Source organism: Cinclus cinclus, chromosome 22 (assembly GCF_963662255.1).
Source record: "Cinclus cinclus chromosome 22, bCinCin1.1, whole genome shotgun sequence".
Taxonomy (NCBI): domain Eukaryota; kingdom Metazoa; phylum Chordata; class Aves; order Passeriformes; family Cinclidae; genus Cinclus; species Cinclus cinclus.
Window position 1 is genome coordinate 10,203,625 of NC_085067.1, and position 20,085 is coordinate 10,223,709.

A 20,085-nucleotide genomic window follows, 5' to 3' on the forward strand; every position below is an offset into this window, starting at 1 on the left:
CAGGGACAGGAGGAGAGGGAACGGCCTCAGGCTAGGCCAGGGAGGGTCAGGGTGGACACTGGGAAAATTCCTTTCTGGAAAAGGTTGTCCAACCCTGGCACAGCTGCCCAGGGCAGTGTTGGAGACCCCATCCCTGGGGGGGTTCAAAACATGAGTGAATGTGGGGACTGGGTCAGTGGTGGCCTGGGCAGTGGTGCTGGAGGAGTGGTTGGACTCAGTACCCGGGATGCTTTTCCAGCCTCAGTGATTGTGTAGCAAGAAGAAGTTGGCCTCTAACAAGAGCAGCTCAAAGCCAGCCCCACTTCAGGCAAAGGCTGTGGCTGAGGCAGGAACTGAACATTCCCAGAGTTACTCCAGGTGCAGGGCAGGAGCCCAGCCTGCCCCACAACACTGCCAGCTGCTCAGGAGTTTTAACCATCCCAATTATTTATACACCCAGCCAAAGACTTGGATGCATCCTCACAGATCTCTGTAGTTGGGAATCTCAGCCAGGAAAACAACTTCCCACTGAGATTTCCCAGGGGCCTGAAAGAATATTCCTCAAGATTGCTGTGTTTTGCTTAGCAATAGGGGATACAGGAAAGGAGAATAAACTGTACTTTAAATAACCTGTTAATACAGAAGGATTGAAGGAGTAACTGCAGGATCAGGCTGGAGGAGTGAAAGTTTTGGGGTGACCCATTTGCGGCCTCCCATTACCTGAAGGATTCCACGGGAAGGATGGTGAGGGTCTTTGGACAAGGGCTTGGAAAGCCAGGACAGGGGCAATGGCTTCCCACTGCCAGAGGGCAGGGTGAGATGGGATATTGAGAAGGAATTGCTCCTGTGAGGGTGGCACAGACAGGAGCTCAACCACAGCCTGGGAAGGGGTGACTGTATTTATGGGAATAGTGACACTGGTTATCCTGGGAAATAACAAACCAGCAGTGCAACTTCCAGCAATGAAAGCAGAGATTAAGCTGCCATAAAAACATAATTACCTCGTTAAAAAACACTCTTGCAGGCTGTGAAGCAAATGATTTATATTTTTCTTCTGGGTTTTGTCCAAATCATCTAAAAATAGATCTGAAAGCCCCACCAGGATTGCTGAAAATCCTGCCTAGTTCACAAGGAACAGTGTAAACAAAGAGTGTGACATAAATTTCTTTTATTGATTAAGCAATCCTTGAAAACCCAGTGCTCTTGTAAAGCCTTAATTCAAGAACTGGGCTCTAAAAGAACAACAATTATGGGCTTTAAACATTTTAAATGCCCATTCTGGTAAATAGGTGAGCTTGAGCTGGGGCTGAAAGAACTCCTGCAGATGCTGGAGCAGAGCAGGGGAATGACAAAAATCCCAACGAAGGATTTAATCAAGTCCTGAGTGTCCGTGGATTCAAGTGCAAGGCATGCTCCACCTGAGGAGTCTGCCCAGGGGATACCTGAAATTCCAACACCTCAAAATTACAGCATTGCTTTAGAGACCCAGTGCCCATGAAATGCCTTCAGATCCTGCTGCTTCCACAGCAAGCTGGACTCAGAAAGCCCAGAGGGAGATCAGAGTCCCCAGGATTGTTAAGCAAATTCCAACCCTGAGCTAGAAGGACATAAAAGCAATGATGCAAACACACACATGCTTGTACAGCTCTGTAAAGAGTTGTTTTCTATTATTTGTAATTATTACGGATCATCAACTCTCCAGTTCCAGGGCTCATCACCCCCAAACACTCCAGACCTGCTGGGTTTAGAACTATGCTGGGTTTAGCACCAAGCACTTACAGAGATCGTTTGCACTCCATCTCATTTGGTTCTTGCACCAAACAGATTTTGTCCCCCTTGTCCTGTCACTCTCTGCCTGTGTGAAAGTCCCTCTCTGCCCTTTTAAAAGCCCTCTTTGAGCTCTGGAATGGGCTCTAAGGTCTTCCCAGAGGCTTCCCTTCTCCAGGTGAACACCCCGAGCTCTCCCAGCCTGGCTCCAGCCCTTAGAGAACCTCTATGGCCTCCCCTGGACCTGCTCCAACCGGTTCACACCTTCCCTGGTGAATCCTATGAATTACCACATTATAATCAGAATTATATGAATTTCTGGGAATTAAGTGAAAGATGCCCCAGCAGCTTTGCAGCTTCAGAGGGGACTCTGAATTCCTGTGCTGCAGTTCCTAAATTTTTCCCACTGCCAAATCCAACTGCAGCTTCATCCAAGCAGAACACACAGGACCTGGCTCCCAAGTACACAACCTGCAAGTCAACAGCCTCCAGAGGAGTCACTGGAACAGTCGTGGAAACCACAGATGGGCCACTTGGTCTGGGAGGTCACAGCCATCACTCATATATTGTATCACTCAGATACAGCCACCAGCACCCAGCTCCCCACGGCCTGGTGGAGGTGGACAGGAACAGGGCCAAAGCACCCATACCCCCATGGAACAAGGGAAGCATAATTTCTTGGCATGAGCCTGTTTATTGCCCAAAGTCACCCAGATAAAGGAAGTTTGGGGTCTCTGTGTCCCAAAGGAGCTGAACTGGGAGCTGAGGGAGAAGATCAGCGAGCAAGCACTGAAGGCACAGCCATTCCCTGAGCTCTGCTGCCACATTCCTGCTGCAGGATCCTGCCCTGAAGGTCCAAACAAAATCAGGTCCAGTCCCCTTGGAGCCAAGCACATGTGTCTCACCCTGGGGCAGGAGAACCTCCCCAAGCCCACCAACCAGACACATGGCACTGAACAGCCCTGGGCACCCTGTCCGTGTGTCCATGTGTCCAAGTGTCCACGTGTCAGTGCAAGCCTCGATCCAGCATTCCAGCCCTACCATCCAAGCACTCCTGCACACAGCCCATCACAACCACCCTTCAGGAAATTATTTCTCCCCCTCCAAAACAATGTCTTCCTGATTTTGCCTCTCCCAAATCTAGGAGTGCGTTCCCACCATCAGCACATTCCCAGAAAATCCCTTTCCTTGCTTGCAGTGCTTCTGTCTCAGTTATGCACTTCCCATCCCAGATGAGCACACACATCACTCCTACAGATTCTTTGTCAACTTATCTTTCCTGAAATGTCAAGTGCAAGGATCCAAAGGAATGGATTCAATGAACCTAATAAATGCTTCTCAGCTGACTCCTTGTGTGAGAGCTGCTGGTGATCAGTCAGTGAGGAGAGAAATCCAGAGTTAATGCATTTAGCAATTGGAGTATGGTGCCCTGCCCTGCACAGGCTCAGTCTGTGCCATTCAGCCCTTTTAGCTCAGCTTTATGAGCTGAAATAAAACCTTGGTTGAAAGCAAAGTGCAGCCCCAAATTTCCCTTGTTGCCACAAATAGATTTTTAGGGTTGCTCTTTCCTTCTTGATAGTTCCTATAAAATCACACACAGGCTCAGCCTCCTCAGGGACCCTGTCCATGAAAACTGCTCTTGTTCACAGCCAGAGAACAAAAATGTCCCCAAGGCCACAGAGGCTGCTGGGGAAGCTGGGAGCTCCCAGAGCCAAGCCCAGGGAAGGAAACAGCCCTTGGCTGGTGGTTGGGTAATAAATAACCTGGAAGGGGAACAGAGACTGATTTGAACCAAGCTCCCTAAAAGCCAAAGCTGGCATGTCTCAGGCAGCTTCTAGAAGAGCTCAAGGCAAAGGAGAGATGCTCTTTAACAGAGGATAAGAACTGCAAGTGCTCCCTACGTGTTCAGCAGCAGAAATGCTGGGCAAGCTGGAGAATGTCTGCTGCCTGAGGAGGGAAGGGATGAGTGCAGCTGGGAGGGGAGGAGGAGGGCCCTGTTACTCCCACTGCCCAAGACCACGGGAAGGGGCAGGGGTGCCCTGTCCCAACCCCGAGGCAGCACTGGGCACACTCTGCAGCCATGGCCAGGAGCAAACAGTGCCAGGCCCAGGCAGGAATGAGAGGAGGGGCTTCACCTGGGATCATGGACTGAGAGAACACAGATTCCACCCCCGACCTGTGCCTCCAGCTCCTGGGGGGCCACAAAACCCTCCCTTCCCCCAGCCTCACCCTCTGCCTCCCCAGCACAGGACAGCAGCAGCTGGAATAACACATCCCTTTGACTGGAGCTGTGTCATGAACATTTCCCCCCTTCCTCGCCTGCAAGCAAACCAGAAGGGACTCACACAGCCAGAGAAATGAGATTTCACTCCCTCAGCAGCCAAGCACCTTGCTGAAGCCTGGTGTAGATTGCTATGAGGACACTGAAAGGACAGGATGGATTTCAGCAGCAATAATTCTGTATTAACATCATACCTGTGTCACACTCCTCAGGCTGCATTGCCAAAGGCTTTCACCACAAGTCTCATTAGCAATCCCATTAAAACAAGAACACAGCTGGTGAGAGCATTTACTGTGCAGAAGAGTCAAATTCTTCTAAATTTATAGTGGCAAAATTGATTACTGATTCTAACATCTGTTGCAGATTTTACATTTATATTCTCCTTAAAAAGTCCCTCAGCTCAGAAGTATCAGACATGGCTCCCCTCCCCCAGGAGCCACATAAATCATCTCCCTGCAAATCAAATGTGTCTTTTCATAAAAACAATTGTTCCTGTCATTTAGTACATAATAATCAGCACTGAAACCTGCTGAGGATGTAACTCAATGTATTTGTGCTGTTTGTAATCACACAAAGACAAGGGTAACTTGGAAGACAGGATAATGTTGGAAAAAACAAAAAGAGGCAAGTAAATAGCAGCAGATGCAAGGCTGGGAATGTTTAAATATCAAACTGGTCTCTTCATCACCAGGAGCTGCCTCTGAGCAGTGTAAAAATACAGACCTGGAGGCAGTAATGGGAGATGTTTTTATATCTTGCGCCTTCCCCTGGACAGACCATTCCTACCTCCTGCCAGCAAGGAATATACAGTCACCAAACCCAGACACTGCCAATGTGTGATATCCTAGCACAGGCAGAGGGAACCATTTCCCTTCTTGATTTTTTTTTAATAAAGAAAAAATCCCAGGTGACTGTTCTACCTCTCCCAGCGAACCCTGACCCTGGTTCTCCAGGAAATCCTAATCCCCTTGAAGCAGAAAAAGAGTGAGGGCAAGGTTAGATCCTTAGAACTGCAGCAGTGTCATGTGTGATGTCCAAAGGCACAGTCTGAGCTCCTGGCAGTGTCAATGAGATGCTTCCTTTGCTTTGTGACCCTCCTGGAAGGACAAGGTTCCGCTCCATCATCAGTTCCCACAGTGCCAGACCATCCCATTAACCTCCAGGGCTCATTCCTGCTCTGTACATGGCTCCAGTCTGTTTGAGAGAACATTGGCACCTGGCCCTTGCAGGTCCCAGCAGCTCAGCTCTGCCTGCCTAGCTCTGGCAGCACAGCAAGTCCTGCCAGGCCAACCCATGCACAGGACAGGATGCATCATGAGGAACTCAAGGAGGTACAGACAGAGGATGTGACATCATGCCAGGGCTGGAAGATGTTTGTCAAAGCATAAGTGACAGCAGGGACCTTCAGCCCAGAGCTCAACAAGCCCATGGATACCTGTGGACCAGCAGCAACTTGTTCAAGAGCTGTTTTGCTCACCCCAGGTCAGGAGGAGTATTCCCAGCAGGTCAGGGAGGGATCCCAGCCCTGGTGAAGCACCTCTGGAGTGCTGTGTCCAGCTCTGGATCCTCAGCACAGCAGCGACAGCGAGCTCCTGGAGCAGGGCCAGCACAGGCTGTGAGGATGAGGAGGGCCTGGAGCATCTCCGCGCCCAGGAAAGGCTGAGGGAGCTGGGGCTGTTGAGCCTCGAGAGGAGCCCCAGCTGAGAGGGACCCTCAGCCCTGGGTGTCCCTGTGTGCAGGGAGGGTCAGAGCAGGGCCCAGGCTCTGCTCCAGGGCCCAGCAGTGACACCAGAGGAACGGGCAGGGACTGAGCCCAGCAACTGCCCCTGCACAGGAGGCACAAATTCTGCCCTGGGCAGTGCCCAGCCCTGAAGAGGCTGCCCAAGGAGGGGCTGGAGTGTCCCTCAGCGGGGATATTCCAGAGCCACATGGGCACAACCCTGTGCCCTGTGCTCTGGGATGGCCCTGCCTGAGCAGGGAGGTGGCACCAGGGACCCTCTGTGGTCCCTTTCCAAACTGACCCTGCCTGGGGTTCTGTGAAGGCAAAAAGCCCCCTCAGAGCTGCTGACAAGGGATGTACCATGAATAGGACACATGCTACTCTGTCCATCACCACCTTCCATGCAGCTCTTTTCCCAGTGTTTGGGTAGAAATCCATAAGCATTTTGTCACACTGGGTCACTGCATCCCCATTCCATTTCTCAGCAGGGGATTCAAATTGGTCCCAGCCAAAACCCCTATTGCTCGTAAAAACACTCAGTGATTTATGGACAACAACCAGGACAAATTCCTGAAGTTCCTCAGCCTGAAGAATTTGGTCCAGTCACCATGAGGGAAACAGAACCCAAACCAAACACCAGAGGATCCTGAATCTGACTGGGGGAGGAGAGGTCACAGATCATCTTTTCTTGCTCAGCACATCTGGCTAAAGATATTTTGGAAAAAAGCATCAGCTTGATACTAAAACCTCCAGAGATGGAAAATCTCCCCCTTCCCTCCTGAGCTGGACCCTCATCACTGGTTTGCAACCCATTCCTCATTGGATATGGATTAGGAAGCAGCAATGGCTGGAAGAAACATTTTTCAGCAGAGATTTCTCATCCTGATGATAAGGATTCATATCCTCAGTGCCTCCAGGCACTTGTCTATCAAGCCAAGTCACCTCTCAGTCACTCTCACAATCACTCTCACAAACTCAAGGCTGTCAGAGGGTGAGGCTCCAAAACTCAAACCTGGTGTTTGGGAAGGGCACAGTCTAAATTGCACATACTCATGTCTTTCCCTCTCCACTTAATTTCCGGGGTAGAGGACTCAGGACAAGAAACAAAGGAGCCCTTGGGAGTCCACATGCTGTTTAAACTCCTCTTTCAAAAAGTGCTTCTCAGCACAGAAAATTTAACATGAAGATCATTTCAATGAGAGCAGCTCTAGAAAGGATCAAACTTGCTCCAAGTGCAGTGGACAAAGGGTGGGGGGTTCATGTTGTTTGCTTTTTATATTTTTATGTTGTTTTTTATCTTTTATTCCTGAGCCTCCTTTGAAAATGGAAGTAGCAACTAATCCCAGACATGTTGGACAAGGCTGTCAGATCATACTGGGAAAAATTTGTTATTAAATTCACTCTTTTACTGAGGCTCAAGGACTTTGTGCAAAAGGTCAGTTAAAAGCATCAAATCCATTATCAGCACAGCTGGGCCAAGACCAGGCTGGATGAAGCCTGGAACAGCCTGGGCTGTTGGAAGGGGTCCCTGTGGGTTGGAATGAGGTGAGTTTAAGGTCCCTTCCAACCCAAACCATTCCAGGATTCTGAGGTTCTATAACCACCTCCCTGGGGCAAGAGGTTTGAAGCCCATCTTTGCCTAGGCCCTCCCATATTTAACAAGACCTGGGCTTTGGCTGGAGGAAAAAGAACAGCCAAGACAAACTCCTTTCTCACTTAAAACCATGTCCTTCCCTCTTCTTTTCTCTCACTTCTCAGTCTGGATTACCAAACCAGAGGATTACTTTGCTAACCACCATCCACCCCTGCAGCCCCAGGCAGGGAGCAGGGAGAGAGCAGTCCCAAATCCCAGGAGGGTGAGCACGGCAGGTACAACTCATGTTCCTGTAAGTTTTCCTTTGCCCACGCTTATTTTTCAGTGTGTCCATCTCAAAGCTGCCCATGACTGCTCAGCAGTGACTCAGATGATCTGCAGTGCCAGCTCCTCTCAGCCCCAGGACTGAATCAGCCGGGAAGGTTTGTCAGGCATTGGAAAACAGTGACTTGTATTTGCTTCCAAATAAATTAACATTACCTTCCCAACACAATGTAGCAGCATTCCACACCCAGCCTGGAAAAGGGCCTGTATTTCCTAGGAATTCACAGGTGCTTTAGCTGCCAGCACCTCTCACATTTCACAGTCCCACAGAAGAAGTCCTTCGAGCTCCGGGCAGGGCAGCTGGGAGGGGAGCAGAGGGGAACAGAGAGGTGCTGCTGCCCAGGAGCACATGGAGGGTTTGGGTACCAAAATCTTGTGTTTGATCAGTGCAGGGACTGTCCCCTTTGCTGACACTGATGAGACACCTCCGATCTAGAGTCAGTTTTGTGCCCCTCAGGACAAGACAGACCCTGAGAGGCTGGAGCCTGTCTAGGGAAGGGAACAGAGCTGGGAAGGGGCTGGAGCCCCAGGAGCAGCTGAGGGAGCTGGGGAAGGGGCTCAGTCTGGAGAAAAGGAGGCTCAGGGGGGACCCTGTGGCTCTGCACAACTCCCTGACAGGAGGGGACAGCCGGGGGTGGGGGTCAGGCTCTGCTCCAGGGAACAGGGGACAAAGAGAAATGGCCTCAAGCTGTACCGGGGAGATTTAGGCTGGATATTAGGGAAAATTTCTTCATGGAAAGGGTGGTCAGGCCTTGTCAGGGGTTGCCCAGGGATGTCTGGAGTGCCCATCCCTGGCGGTGCCCAAGGAAAGCCTGGACATGGCACTCAGTGCTCTGGGCTGGGGACAGGGTGGGGATCAGGCACAGCTTGGACTCGATGGTCTGGGAGCTTCCAAGCTCAGCGATTCTGGGATTAAGAGGAAACCAACAACCAGCAGCTTCCCCAAGAGTCCCTGCTGTCCCCATGTGTGATGCTGCCTCATGCAGCTGAGCAGAGCTGACAGAGCAGGGCTTCACCAACTGGAACTACCATTAATTGGCTCTAGTGTTATCAGTGTTTCAAGGACCCTTCAAAGTGCAGTTGCTTGGAGGAGAAAATGCACCTGCCAGTGGAGCTGCTTTCTCCTCTCCTCTTCACCTCGACCAGGGTATTTTTAGCTGTATGGACAGACTTGCCAATACTTTCACCTTCAATTGTTTGCAAGGAAACTTCTGACAACTCCCAGTAATGAACACTCAGGGTCAAGAGAAGCAGCAGGAAAGAAATAATGGGCAAAAGCAACTTCCCAAAAGGCTTTTTCAGTATTTTGGGCCTTCAGTATTTAAGCTCCCCTTCCTCCCACAGATTTCCCTGCTCACAGAGAATTCACTTTGCACTTGATTTCAATACCCTCAGATTCTGGCCTGAGGTTCTGCACAAGAGCTGTACCTCCACACCTGACCACACTGCCCACATGCCTTTGCAGCAGAAAGTGCCACTCAATTCCTCTGAGTCTCACAGATCCTCTAAGCTAAGTTCATTTGGCAGAGAATGGTCCGACACTGTCATCTGATAAGGCAGGAAAACTCATTATTCCACCAAAATCTCATTATTCAAAGGCAACAGTCTCTCTTGGCTGTTCATCACAGCAGGTAACATGTCAAAATCTGCCAGGTCAGTAAACACAGCCCTGGCTTCCATCAGCACTCAGGAGCAGGAAGAAGAGAGGCAGATATGCTTGTGAGGAACTATTCGTATCCATTCACATGCTGCTGGCCCTGGAGTGCTTCACTGATTACTCCAAAACTCACCTATCACACAGAGCCTGAGCTGACACCATCCCAGGGCCCCAGGCCACTGCTCAGCTGAGTCCAACCCACACAGGGCAAAGGCCCCCCTGCTGCCATGCTCAGATCCCCTGGGTTGGGTGAATCTTCTAGAGAACAGCAAATTTCTCTGGAAAAGGAAGGTGTCAGTGCTACCAAACTCCAGCACACACATTTTAATGTCTTTTATGTGCTGCCATTTCAAGAGAGCCTCTGAGAACTGGAGCAAAGGAACATGGGATTTACAACTCTTCCCAGAATTTCCAGCTTTCCTTCAGCAGCCTGTTCTCAGTGTAACCCCCTTGTCAGGAAATCTATTATTTGATAATCTCTTCACCCTTCACAGCACCTTTTATTCACAGCATTTACTGCCCCATTAGACACACACATTCTGCTCTGGAAAACTACTCAAAAACCTGCTGCACTTCACACACCTGAACGTCCCAACCATGGAAATATACTCCCAATACACCCAAAACCCACCATATGGTCCATCTTAAAACCTCTTAAAGTCTTCTGCAGAAAGTAGAAGCAGGTAAGGTGAGAAAGGAGAAAAAAGGCGTGGTGAGTCAGCAAAGTGTAGAAGGAAGGAAAAAGCCATTGAAAAGCCCATTCTTAAGTGGGTACCTTTTCAGCCAAGGCCTTTAAGCTGTCTAAAAACCTCTGCCAGAAGTCCTTGAAGAGGGGTCTGTCAATCCTCCTCAGGCTCTCCTTGGTGCTGGCATCCACACTGACATAGAGTTGGGTCACAGGCTCCAGCCTCCTGTGAAGGGAAAAGGGAATTGCTGCTTTCACAAATCTGCTGCTGGGGTTTGTGTTCTACAAAAGCAGGAATGGGAACTGGACAGCATTTCCAGGGACAGTTCATCCGTGCAAAGTGACTGTCAGCAGCAGCAAGGTGTTATAACCTCAGCAAACACTCCCAAGGCTGAGAACTCACACAGAGCCCTTGGCCAGCAATTTGATTGTCATTTCTTCCCTGCACCACGATGGATTTCACTCCAGTGGAGCTGTAACACAGTAGGAAAGGCTTCCCAAAAGAAGGGGTTCAGGTGAGGCACAGAGAGGTTCTGTAATCCACAAAGCTCTGCCCTTTCTCCACGATTTATCTGGCCCATGGGAAAACAATGCCATTCAACAGAAATGGACAACAGGAGGAATTTCCCCATGGAAAGGGTGGTCAGGCCTTGGCAGGGGCTGCCCAGGGAGGTTTGGAGTCCCCATCCTTGGAGGTGTGAGGAAGGCCTGGACTCAGTGCTCTGGGCTGGGGACAAGGTGGGGATTGGGCTGGGACTCGATGATCCTGGAGGGCTTTTCCAACCTCAGGGCTTCTGTGACTCTAAATTCAGCCCTAATTCAGCCAGTTCCTACTGCTAGACATCCTGAACTGCCTTGACCTGCAGCAGGATCGTCAATGACATTTTTGAAGGGATCTCAAAGCTGTTTAGAAAATAAACCCACACACAAACCACCACCGTGTTCTCCTCCCACTGCCAAGGCTCTTATTCCACAGAAATCCTGGAGTAGAGCCTTTCTGGTCACAAGTGCTGGTCCCAGCACCTGGGAGCCCAACACTGGGAACTCCTGAAGGGACTAAACCTCCTCTGCTGTGGAGAGAGCCTGATCCCTTCTATAAATGCCAAGGGAATAAAGAAGAAGCAGCAACACTACAGTCCATCACCAAAAGGATCAAAGGGATTAAGAACAACCTAGAAAGGAGCTCCCTCAGAATCCCAGGATCACTGATGCTGGAAAAGCCCTTCAATGTCCCCAAGCCCAAACTGTGCCTGATCCCCCCTTGTCACCAGCCCAGGGCACTGAGTGCCATGTCCAGGCCTTTCTTGGACAACTCCAGGGGTGGGGACACACCTCCAGGATGGAGACAAACCCTTTCCACTGATGGAAGTGACAAAGGCAGTGAGTGTAACACACCCACCCCTCGTGACAGCTCTCACCCCGGGAGGCTGCAGCATCAACAGCCATGTCCCAGTGTACCACAGAGCTCTCAACATTTGGGGGTAGCATTCTGGGAGTGTTTTGTGTGAAGTCTCTAATGAGCAGGCACCAGTCCCAGCTTCATTTGGTTCTCTAGAGAAGATGAGAAGAAATCAGAAGCTATTGTTCAGCTGCCAAACAGTGTCACCTAAAAATACACTGTCACCCAAAGGTGACAGAAGGACAAGAACTGGCCAGAGTGAGACTGACCAGAGCTCTTTGTGTCCAGAAAAATCCACTTAATGTGGACACTCAACCAACCATCAGCACACATTCTCTGTGTTTGTATTTGGACAGCAAAATGAAATAACCCAGAACAAACTTATAATTTCAGGTTAAAAATCTCAGTTTTGTAAACAGGTTTGTCTGGACTGGCAACCCAAAGCCACAGACTCCAAAATGACCAAATGTTCTGGGCCTAAGTGAAGTGCTCGGTTTCCAGGAATACTGAGCCAAACCCTTTCTTTAGTCAGTGCTGTCTTTGCTTAATTAAAAGGGGCCCTAGTGAAAGTGCTTTTCAAAAGAGGGGCTGAGAAAAATCTTCTCAAACCTGGGGACAGGCAAGAGCCAGACTTACTGTCAGCATGGGGGAAATGAAGGAATTAGAACTGATCCCAGAGAGGGATTTCAGCCCCAAACAGGAATGGTCCACAGGGCTCTGCATGGCTGGGAATCAAGCCCAGATGAGCTGGGCACATTCTGCCAAGGGGAAATAAGGAGAGAGGGCAGCCACGGGTGTAGTGAGAACAAGGACACAGACTAGTGTTCCTGGGACACAGCTCCAGTGCAGAATTAGAGCAAATCCAGCTGTGTGGTACCAGGATGGATTTTGGGTGTGAATTTCCAAGCTAGCTCAAACACCTGAGGTGAAATCCAGGAGATCAAATCCATGGCATTTACACTTGGATGTGGGCAGAAATCCTGAGCTGAAATCTTAAGCTGAGCTGTGTCACTCAAATAAATTGACTTCAGGCCTCCAGCCCTGAGGTGGTTTCACCAGGCATGCAGGACAGAGCCCACAAGGACTAGGAACAGCAACATCAAAAATGAGCATTTGCCGGTGAGCATTAATAATCACCCACTCATTACTGGTATTGATCGTAAAGGTAAACCCACACACGAGGGTTGTTCACAGCCATGGATCAGAGACAGAAGCCAGGTATGGGTTCAACAGGAGTTCACCTGATGTAAAACCTCCCTGGTTTTTGTGAGCCTGGGGCAGGTGAAGCTGTAGCCCTAAAAGAGGAGGAAAAGAAGGTAAGGGGGCACCTGCTGGAGCCCCTGTCCTGAATCCAGCAACATCCCAGGCCATGCTGCCCTCTCCCAGAAGGGGTTGGGAGAGACCTTAAAGCTCATCCTGCCCTTTCACTATCCCAGAGTGCTCCAAGCCCCAAAGTCCAACCTGCCCTTGGGCACTGCTGGGGATCCAGGGGCAGCCACAGCTGCTCTGGGCACCCTGTGCCAGAGCCTGCCCACCCTCACAGGAACAATTCTTTCCCCACCTATCCCTGCCCTCAGGCAGCTGGAAACCATTTCCTGTGTTCTGTCCCTCCATCTGTTGTTCCAAGTCCCTCTCAGCTCTCTTGCACCAGAGGTCACCCTGCCTACTGCAGGATGAACTTTCTGACTACAGCTCCTCTGCTGACAGCACAGAAGTGAGTTGGGTGCATACTTCAGTTCCCTTATTAAGCAAATCATCTGCTTTGATGAGCCATGATCAGTTGCAATTTTTAAGACAGCAAGACTAGCATTTTATCTCCTTTTTTGTTTCTTTTTAAAAAGATTCAGCAGATCCAAAAAGTGCAGCTTCCAAATAGAATGTGTGCTCTCTTTTCAAACTGCTATATTTAGGAAGGAGCAATTTCTATCTACCAGGCACATAATACATGACTTAAAGTAACTTGATTACACAATTATTCAATCATTTGGAATGCCCTTGTAGTGTATAATTACTCACTCCCAAACTGCCTGTCGCCCCCCTCAGCACCAGATTCAGACCACGAGGAGTGCAAGTGAAGCTCTCCCAGGAGCACTGACACAGAGAAGGAACTGGAATGAGCTGGGTGACACACCAAGGCCACCCTGCCCACAGCTCCCAGAGCTCCAGGGCTGGATTTGCTGCTGTTCTGAACTGCTGGGATTCTGAGGAACCCCCAGCCTCCCTGGACCTGCATCTCCTCACGTGCTGCACTTCCTTTCTACACTTTGGTAACAGTAGTGTGGATGCTCCAAAGCATCAGAAAAAGACAGCAAAGACTCTGAAAGAGTTCATTAAAATGTTTGGCAGATTTCTCTCAAGTCCCCCTGAGGGAGGTTAAGTGGATCCCTCTTTGCTGATGAACATGTGCTTGCCACCGTTCCTTATCCTGCTGGAGATGCTGGGCTGGACAGAGCTTTGGGTTGAACCTTTACAGCTGCTCCTCTGGGGTCAGAACAAAGATCAGCCCCAGAAGGCAATCTCTAAGCTCAGTGCCCTGCTCTGGCTGGCAGAAGGACTGAAGTTATCCCTGCCCTAGGTACAAACCACAGTTCATTCACTGCTCCCCTCTTGCCACATCCCATCCTCTCCACTTCCACAGGCTACCAGTTTGTTAAGGAGGTACAGAAAAGAAAATCAGACTGTGGAGGGGAAAAGGACAAGAAGGAGCATGGGGAGATTGAGGTTAAAATCACATGCTGAGGGGGATTTTTCATTGTGAGTGCTCATGTGGAGCTAACTCTGAGGGGCCACTGAATGGGATTAGGACACAGGTCAGCACACCAATGTTTCAGGAGGAAGTTTAGGAGGAATTTCCTGCAGCTCTTACCTGATCTCCTCGGGGAACTGAGCATTGGTGACCAGGAAGGTGGAGATGCCGTGCTGGTGCAGGAGCCTGATGAAACTGTTGATGTGTGGGTACATGATGGGCTCCCCCACCAGGGACAGGGCACAGTGCTTCACTGCCAGGGCCTCCTCCAGGCGAGCTGCCTTTACTCCTGACACACCTGGAATGGGGACAACAGCCTTAAATCAACAAGGGATGGGGCCCTGAGAAACCTGGTCTGGGGGAAGTGACCCTATCTGTGGCAGGAATTGGAAGTTGATTTTTACGGTCCCTTCCAACCCAAACCCTTTTGTGGATCTGTAGCAAATCCCCCTCTCAAACATCTGTATCCAAAACACACCCTGGCACCAGAAGGGCTGAAAAGAGCAGCAGGAGCCCTCCCAAAGCAGACTGGACACCAGGCCACAGGCAGGGCCGAGGGATCAGCTCTGCAGCACCCAGAGAGCAGCAGCACCCAGAGCCTGGGGCTGGGTGTGCCCTGGGCACCGCTGAGAGCAATTTGCTGGTAACACCCGAGTCAGGATTAAACATTTGAGCCAAGCTCTCTACTGCTGAGACCTCGGGGATGCTGCCGAATGCTGAGACACAAACACAGAGCAATTCAATGCCACTTCCAGCAGGTGTTTTAAGAAAGCAGCCCAGGTCATGCTGTGCTGCTCCTGGTCCCCATGGGCCTCCAGGAAGAGCAGCTTCCAGAGGAGCTGAGCACAGCTCCCCAAACACAGCAAGGGACTGAACCCAGACTAGAAACACAGAGGATGTGATCAAAAGAAAACCCAGCACATGGCATGGTCCTGAACAGCCAGAGACCTTTCAGAAGGAAGAGGAAAACACAAGGAGCTCAAATGTAGTGTCCATGTGAAAACACCACCTGAGTCCCACTCCTGATGCCCATGGGAGAGGGAACTGGATGCTCCCCCAGCCCACCCACACCTGACGAGGTGCTCACGACCCCAGATGAAATCAGCTGACTCCAAACAAGCTTTTGTTCCAAATATGTCACTTCACATTTCCCTGATGTGCCTTGATGTACTCAAATCCTATCTGAAGCTTTAGACTGGGGGCTGGTCTGTTTCAAAGATAAAAAACAAAGCCTGGAGTGTGAATCCAGGTCCTCAGCTCCCCTCTCACTGCCTTGACGCTGCAGTACAGAAAATTACAGCTGTGCTGCAAAGCCCAGATAAAAGAAGTGTTTGTGGATATTGCTCCAGCCTCACGTAGCAAAGCTGGTTTGAAATCAGAGCAGGGCTCAAAGCATTTTCAAGCAGCCAGGCTCAGTCCTGAGGAAGTGACAGGACTAATGGTTATTCCATAGAAAGCTGACAGCACTAAATGAGAGCTTTATTGGAGAAGAAAGCAGCATCTCCAGCACACACTGAGATTAAAGGACTAAGTTTCATATTCCTAAAACTACTGCATGTCAGTTTTGGAATTAATTAATTTCTCTCTCTTCACATTTTGCATCTGGACTCTCATAATTACCCTGGCAGTTTTATAAGCAGAAGAACAAAATTTCAACATCCCCTAAAGTTTGAGTGGAACTTTCCCAAAACAGTTTACACCAAACCTGGCACATCCACCCAGAGAAGGAGTGAGTATGCACACAACCATTCAAGCACACCAATCACCAGCCAGGCAGGGATAAACTGCCCAGGATTGGTGGATTCCAGGAGGGCAGGGACTCTCCTGAATCCCTATGGGTCTGTTTTTGCCATCAGCTCCCAGCAGAGCACATCTCCCTGGAAAAGCTGATTCCAGCTGCCCCACTAACTTGGGAAACGATAGCACCACCTGGCACAGTACCCAGGGGAGACTGGGGCTGACTCTGGTACCCCTTGTAAAGACCTGGGCAGCATCACAAGAGCCTGGGGAGCAGGATGTGGGACCTGCTCTATCCATGCTGATCTATGGGTACTCTGAGGATTTCCTAGGATAGGTTATGCATTTCTCCTCGTTACTTCCCCGATATTATCAGATTCCCACTCTCCCATTCCTGAGTTATGTTTCCATCCTGTGTGTGCCCTTTGCAAGGGCAGAGAGATTTACAAGTCACTCCCCAGAAAAATGTATCCATCAAATAAACTTCCCAGCCTCACTCCGTATCAGTTAGGTGTCTCTCATAATTTACTCCAAGAGGGAATTATGGGGCTTTAATGGCTGCGCTCTCCAAATCCAGTACAAACTGTGGCAACACTAAAGCAGAAGATGATTTATCATCACCCACAGGCCCCCGGAGTATAGAGGGTGTCCTAGTTTGAAAGACAGGTGTTTGCTAAGGAAAGCAGAAGCCTCCCTTTGAACTGAAAAATGTGATCCTTCCTTCCTACAAATTATTATGATTTTGAAATTAAGAGAGCTCTCAGGCAAAGATACGGGGATAGGAATAACAGTTCTTTACTAGTATAACTAACAAGACAAACAAGAACAACAACAGCTATGAAATTAGCCACAAACAGAACAGTAACTCAGTCCCAGTGTTTTTTGGCTGCAGGCACCTTTTCCCTGAGCTGCAGTTCCCGGTGCTGGGGGCGGGCGGGTCCTGCAGAGCCGCAGGAGGGCTGGGGGTGATGGCAGCGCTGTCCCAGGGGGAGAGAGAGATGGAGAGAGAGCTCTCCGCTCACGGTGTGGGTCCTGGTGCTCAGCAGAGTGCTGGATGGTGGCAGGTTACAGTGAGAAGGCAGCAGGGCAGGGTCTGACAGCAGTGAGGTGGCTCCCGGCGCTGGGATGGCAGGGATGGGACAGAGGCAGGGATCGTCCTTCTCGTCTGAACTCAGGGGGGAAATGGGCCGAGCCAGAGCCTTCCTCTTCCTCTTCTGGATGTTTGAATCTTGTGGGGTTTCCCTCTTCTCTCCCCTCCCCCTTGCCACCAGGGCCCAGTCAACAGGTATCTTAGCATGACAATGGGGAAAATTCCACAGAGGGAAAAGGGAAAGAACCAACCCCCAGCAGAGGGCTATCATGTAGGCTACCCTAAAGGATAAAGGGACACAAGCATTCTGTTCCTTCAGAGGAAAACTCATTTTTACTGCAGTGGGTTGAATGAATAAAGCACCAGATGAGCTCACCAGTTTCTCTGGCCCAAGGAATAGGGATGTGGACGTATCTGCCTGCAAAGCTGTGGGACTGGGACTAGAAAGAGCAGCACCAATTTATTCAAATGGCTCAGGGAGGTACCTAAGCAGCACCCCCAGACACTACAGCCCTGAGGACTCCCTAGCTAAGACACTTCCCATATTTTGATTCCCTAGAAATCCAAACAGGTTGTTCTATGGCAAAGGCCAGTGTCCAACACCTCAGCCCTGCTGGGACACCTCTGGAGTCCCTGTGGGTGCCCAGCCAGTAATGCAGGATCAGACACGTGAATGTTGGGAAATGGAGATGGAATCCAACCATTCCCCCAGCACTGTAAGGTCGCCATTAACCCATGGCCCCAGGTGCCATGTTCCACACAGTTTGTAATCCCCTTCAGGGATGGGGACTCCACCACTGCCCTGGGCAGCTGTGCCAGGGCTGGACAGCCCTTTCCTGGAAGGAATTTTCCCCAGTCCCCACCCTGAGCCTCCCCTGGCCCAGCCTGAGGCCGTTCCCTCTCCTCCTGTCCCTGTTCCCTGGAGCAGATCCCAAATCCCCCCGGCTGTCCCTTCCTGTCAGGGAGTTGTGCAGAGCCACAGGGTCCCCCCTGAGCCTCCTCTTCTCCAGGCTGAGCCCCTTCCCCAGCTCCCTCAGCTGCTCCTGGGGCTCCAGCCCCTTCCCAGCTCTGTTCCCTTCCCTGGACACGCTGCAGCCCCTCAGGGTCTTTCCTGGAGGTGCCCAGGACTGGAGGTGTCTCAGCAGTGCCAGCACAGGGGAAAGAGCCCGGCCACAACCCATCCTCTATTCCTCACAGTAACCTGGGCCACCTCACTGCTCCAGCAGGTGGTTCCTGTGGTTTTGCTGGCTTTTTTTTTTCTCCAAAATCAATCAAAATAAATGCCCCTGCTCTCTGCTGGGCTGGAGGAGCCACTCCTGCTCCTGACTGAGGCAGCTCCAGCCCTGGCACTGCACACCAGGGACTCTGGTCCTGCCAGAGCTCAATCTCTGCCTGTCCCTGGCTCAGTTCACTCACACTGCTCCCACTCAATTTGGATTTCACTGCTTCCACCCTAACAACATTTCCCCACACACCTGAGGGAAGGACAATGTAAAATTCACTAAACGGAAGAGGAGCTCCTGGGCTTTTCTTACCAATTTTTCTTCTCCTTAATAAACCTTTGACTCACAGCAGCCAGGACAGGAATGTTGCCATCTATCACTAGAAAAATAAACCAGCTTTTCTTTTCCCACTTTACAGCACAGTTCTGGTCCAGAGCTTTTCTTTTTTCGCCTTTCACAGTTCCAGGGCAAGGGTAACTGTCCTCAGATGCACAGGCATATTGTGAGTAATATTTATGAATTTGTTTAACAAAAAATAGGCTCCAAAAAGAGAGAATTGGGATGACCTGACAGGCCCCCTGACATTTCAGCATATTTTAGATGCTGAAAAGTCTATCCATAATAATTCCCTCTCCTCAACACATTTTGGGAAGAAAGCAGAGTCAGGGAAGGAGAAGGTTATTCCTTAATCCAGGATGATAATGGTTTTTCTCCAGACTTGAAAGCCTCCAGGGCTGAAGGGTCCCCATCTCTCTACCCTGGCTGAACAAGCTGATTTTAATGTGTAACTTGACCTTCCCAAACAGAAACCAAGTCTGTTGTCCCTTGTTCTGGGAACAGGGACAACACATCTGAGGTTGTGGATCTCCTACAGAACCTCCCAGTACTCAGAACCACAGAGTAACCGAGGCTGGGGAAAAACCTCCAGGATCATTGAGTCGAAACATGCCCCCAGTATTTCCAAGCCCACCAATAAACCACGTCCCCAAGTGCCACATCCACATGAATTTTGAACATTTCCAGGGATGGGGGCTCCACCCCTGCCCTGCACAGCCTGTGCCAGGGCCTGACTCCCTTTCAGTGAAGACATTTTCCCAATGTCCATCCTGAGCCTCCTTTTCTCCAGGCTGAGCCCCTTTCCCAGCTCCTTCAGTCCCTCCTGGGGCTCCAGCCCCTTCTACACATCCATTGGCTCAACCATGGTGTTTCTCCAGGTGTCCCTGTGTCCCTGCCCTGAGTGCACCTCTCACTCTCCCCAAATTCCTCTGCCAAGCTGGTGTTTCAGTACCTCCATCCCTGAGGCAGGGGATGTTTGACACAGTGCCAAAGAAACCCCAGGCTCAGGAGTGAGGCTTCCCTGGAGCTGCTGCTCCAAACCAGCCACATGAGGAGAATGAACCCCATGGATCCCCTAACCTGAGCTATTTTTCCACCCATTATCCAACTGCAGAGATTGAGACAGAGCAGCTCTGCTCTGAAGGGTTTTGTGCCTGTCACATACTGGATCCATTGGATCCTCTTTGAGTGCAGCCAACCTAAACAATCGGATTCCCAAAATGATAGCCAAGGCCAGGGCTCATCTTGCACGTTTTACAGCTGTTCCACTCCATTTGTGCTGTTCACAGGCAGTTGGGAAGAACAGAACCCTGGAGCTGTCCTGCCAAGCTGGCCAGCCCTGCCAGCACACACAGCTGACCTTGGCAGAGTAACCAGATCATCACATTTGGGAAATAAAACCCCCAGCCTTCTCTACAGTTATAGACACAGATTATCAAACTCCCAGGGAATTTCCATGGGAAGCAAGGTGTAGTGCTTTCCAGAGGTGCTGTGGTACTGCAGCTTCAGTCAGAACCACAGGTACTGCATAATTCCTGAAAATCCAA

The 20,085-nt window shown here is 50.4% G+C and overlaps 1 protein-coding gene across 1 annotated transcript in view; it reads right to left on the reverse strand.

Annotated features, from left to right (window-relative positions):
* LOC134052724 (S-adenosyl-L-methionine-dependent tRNA 4-demethylwyosine synthase TYW1-like) overlaps positions 1-20,085 on the reverse strand; it is a 92,272-nt gene that overhangs the window by 29,918 nt on the left and 42,269 nt on the right. The window contains exons 12-13 of the mRNA XM_062507354.1: positions 14,273-14,450; positions 10,098-10,233 (exon numbers count right to left, since the gene is read on the reverse strand). Of these exons, the coding sequence (XP_062363338.1) occupies positions 10,098-10,233; positions 14,273-14,450 (314 nt within the window). The remainder of the gene's footprint in view (positions 1-10,097; positions 10,234-14,272; positions 14,451-20,085) is intronic.